This window comes from Mandrillus leucophaeus, unplaced genomic scaffold, assembly GCF_000951045.1.
Source record: "Mandrillus leucophaeus isolate KB7577 unplaced genomic scaffold, Mleu.le_1.0 Scaffold67, whole genome shotgun sequence".
In the NCBI taxonomy this organism is placed as follows: domain Eukaryota; kingdom Metazoa; phylum Chordata; class Mammalia; order Primates; family Cercopithecidae; genus Mandrillus; species Mandrillus leucophaeus.
Genome location: NW_012107252.1, coordinates 1,792,846 through 1,796,779, shown reverse-complemented (window position 1 = coordinate 1,796,779; position 3,934 = coordinate 1,792,846). Strand labels below are relative to the sequence as shown.

General features: G+C 41.7%; 1 protein-coding gene across 1 annotated transcript in view; it reads right to left on the bottom strand.

Annotated features, from left to right (window-relative positions):
* The window catches only part of LOC105555116 (coiled-coil domain-containing protein 30), a 35,254-nt gene that overhangs the window by 21,708 nt on the left and 9,612 nt on the right, over window positions 1-3,934 (bottom strand). Inside the window, exon 5 of the mRNA XM_012001910.1 lies at window positions 638-820. Coding sequence (XP_011857300.1) covers window positions 638-820 — 183 coding nt within the window. The remainder of the gene's footprint in view (window positions 1-637; window positions 821-3,934) is intronic.

Below are 3,934 nucleotides of genomic sequence, written 5' to 3'. Positions count from 1 at the left end.
GCCCAGCTAATTTTTTTGTATTTTTAGTAGAGACAGGGTTTCACCATGTTGGCCAGGCTAGTCTCAAACTCCTGACCTCAGGTGATCCACCCGCTTCAGCCTTCCAAAGTGGATTACAGGCATGAACCATCGCACCCAGCCAAATCTTTAATGCTAGATCCCTGCCTCCTTTTTGGCTCTAGGTGGCACCTTAAGCTCAGGTTCACCTTGGCTCTAGTAAATGGTCAGAGCACTGCCTGTCCCAAATAGGGGAGGTCCCAAACGGATTATCCTGGCAGTGAGGGAAGGCTGTCTAGGGGTTCATGCCCAGGAGACCTGGGGGACATAGCTCCTACAGCCACTCTTATGTCTTCTTTGGCTGAGTTACAGAGCAGAGTCCCAGCTCCTCTGTTTCAGGGATATTTCAGGGATATGTCTGTCTTCAGGGGTATTTCTGCGTTCAGGAAGTTGTGATACTACCCGCGGGTTAAGACAAGGACTGGTTTCTGGCTAGGAAACCCAAGAAAGTGGGGAGTCTGACTACTTCAGTTTTACTTTTTCCAGCGTAGAAACCGTAAGTTGAGAGATTTTCCAAACAGTGGGTGCCTGGCAGATTGAGGGGAAGGGCATTGTGGATGCGGAAGTTCGATTCTCCTACCATCTGCTCAGAGTGTTTCCACTTCTCGGTGGCCTTGGGAACGGACTCATCCTCATGCTGGAGTTCTGCATTGTTGCGGGTGCAGACCTCAGTGCTGTATATTTCTTTCCGTTTCTTTGTTGCGGGGAGAGAAGCCAGCTTGCCTCTATGCCACCATTTTGGAACAGGAAACTCCTTAAGATTCTAAGTTTAAAAACAATTTTGGAGTTATTTATTCCAATAGGTATCAAGATGTTAGAAGTTAGTACCTTTGACACATATGGAATATTGAGTTTGATGTGCTATAGTTCTGACCCATGTGACCCTTATCTTGATTCAAGGGTAACAATATACATCTCAAAGCTATTGGTCCCAGACATACTCCATTAAGTCTTCTAACTCAGCACTTGTAATACTATAGGACTTATTTACAAATGTGTCTGTCCTTCTCTACTAGACCAAAGGGCTCTGAAAACAGGGACTATCTTTGTATTCTTAGGACCTAGGACTTTTCCTGGAATTGGTAAGTATTTGCTGAATGAATAAGTAAAAGAATGAATGACTAGACAATTGAAAACAGTTGTAGCTCAAGGAAAGACATAAATTACTGGATATCAAGACACACTACTTGGCAGTTCTACTTTTGACAAAATTGGAAAAAACCCCAAAAACCCACTCATATAGCTTGGAAATAATCACCTCTCTGAGACCAAACAAGTCTTACAGCAACACTGACCAACAAGCAGGATCTACTGTCCAGTGTCTTGGGAAGAAACATCTAGTAGGTGATATAAACCAGAGAAGAAAGTAATCAGCCTCCATCTTGGTTTCAGAATATGATTCTGTTCATTGAAGTCCCTCTTGCTGACTTGCTTACCAGACAGACTATGGACCTGATCTGAACATGTACTATTTTCTGCATCTCTCTGTATTTGGCTACTTGTCTGCTTGGACTTTTGGAACATAATTGCTTTTCTTTCACGCAGATGCTCTCTTTAGGCTTGACTCTTTGCCATAGGAAACTTCACGTTACTTCGCTGAGCCTCAGATTTGCTCATCTTTCATATGGGGCTAGAATCATACATGGCAAACAGGGCTGTTGAGAATGAGGCACATCTGTTAAAACACTGAATATTTATTCATTCTCAAATATTTATGGAGTACCTGTCCATAGATACAGTAATATATGAGATACACTCCTTGCCCTCCAGGAACTCACTGCTGAGTTAATCAGATAGAGAAGAAAAAGGGCAATGACAATACAGTGTATTAAGGAAGAAGCTATGAGGCATATACAAATTTCTTGGAGATTACACAGGTGGAAATAGTTTACTAAAATCTGGCTGTTCAAGAGCAGTCTAAAGGTCTGCTATCCTGATGTGCAGCCAAGAGCCTCTTTGCCACAGCCTACCATGAGGCCAAGAGCCCAGCTACAGCTATATAAAGATGAAGGGAAAAGACAGCACAGCAGCCGTAGCAACCCGAACTTCACATTAAAGGCAGGCCCAATAGGAAGCACACATCTTACCTCTCCTCTGCGAATATGGATGCTCCTTATAATTCGCTCTAAGAAGCCAATCTGCTGTGTGAGACGAAGACTATTTTCCTGTAATTGCTTATTTTCTTTATCCATGTAAAGTACCCTAAGAATGGCATAAATCAGTGGCATGATTAGAAATTTCTGTATCATTACTAAAAACCCAAAACTACATTCCCACTGGCTCTGGATCTTAGACCACTGTCCAGATTTTAGAAGCAAGTTTGACAGAATAATTCCCACCATATTCCAAGACCAAGTGTGATATTAATACTGAGTGTCAACTTAATTGGATTGAGGGATACAAAGTATTATTCTGGGTGTGTCTGTGAGGGTGTCACCAAAAGAGATTAACATTTGAGTCAGTGGGCTGGGAAAGGCAGATTCACCCATAATCTAATCAGCTTCCAGTGAATATAAAGCAGGCAGAAAGATGTGAAAAAGAGAGACAGGCCTCGCCTCCCAGTTTGCATCTTTCTCCCATGCTGGATGCCTCCCGCCCTCGAACACAGGACTCTGAGTTCTTCAGTTTAGGGACTCAGACTGGCTCTCCTTGCTCCTCAGCTTGCAGACAGCCTATTGTGGACCTTGTGATCATGTAAGTTAATACTTAATAAACTCCTCTTTATATATACACACACACACACACACACACACACACACAGTCTCCTTTACATATACATACATACATATATATACACACACACATATGGGAGTGTGTGTGTGTGTGTGTGTGTGTGTGTATATATATCTCCTGTTCTGTCCCTCTAAGAGAACCCTAATACACGAAGTAAAAGTTAATAAGATTTTGGGCTGTACATGGTTATTAAATACATGTACAAGAGTATTAATTCTAGCCCTTGAAAAATTTAAGGAAGGATATGATCCCATTTAGGGATGGGAATGAAACAAGAGAGGCTCTGTATCCCTTCAAATATTGTAGCTACATAGCTTGTATCTGGTTCTGTTCTCATACTGATCTGCTTCTGATTTCTTGTGAAGTAGAAATAGTAGTAGCAGTAGCAGCAACCATGTTTCAAGTACTTGCCATGTACTTTATGCAATGTAACCTACCCACACCATAAGCACTTAAAACTTTTCATGTATTAGCTCATTTAATATGCATAGCAACCTGATGAAATATAAACTGTTGTGACAAATCTGAGCCTCCGTTTCCTTATCTGTGAAATGACGAAATACTCCTTGGAAGAAACTTACTCTAAGGAAAACATTCAAGTTCAATCCAGGCGATTGTGTCATCAGTAGGGCAAGGTAGAAAGATTATTCATGTTAATGCAAAGGTAATGAGTTAATTGTGTTAGATCCTGACTGTCAGAAGCTATGACAGTTTGAGAAGAGCAGTGATTTATATAGGACATCTAAAAGGGAGACACAGAGAGTAAAAGATCATCAGAGATTCTCCAAGCCTGCCCAGAGATGTGTGCCCAAAGGAGTGGACAAGAACATTCCAGTCTGCTTGGCAGTCCTCTCCCCAGATTATGGTGCTATGGTCTAGGGCCAGGCTGCTGAGGTCCACATGCTGCTCTGTCATTGACTGGGCTGGGTGAGTTCCCTCACCTCTCTAGACCTTGGCTTCCTATCTGTAAAATAAGGCTAATAGTGCCTCTCTTCTGGGATTGGTGTTAGGATTAAATGAATGAGAGAGCTAGCATATAGTAATTGCTCAGACAAATCTTAATCATTCCAATTATTATTGGTGACATTATTTGTTAACATCAACCCACTCTCTTTGATTATAATTAAAGTCTCCTATGAAGAAG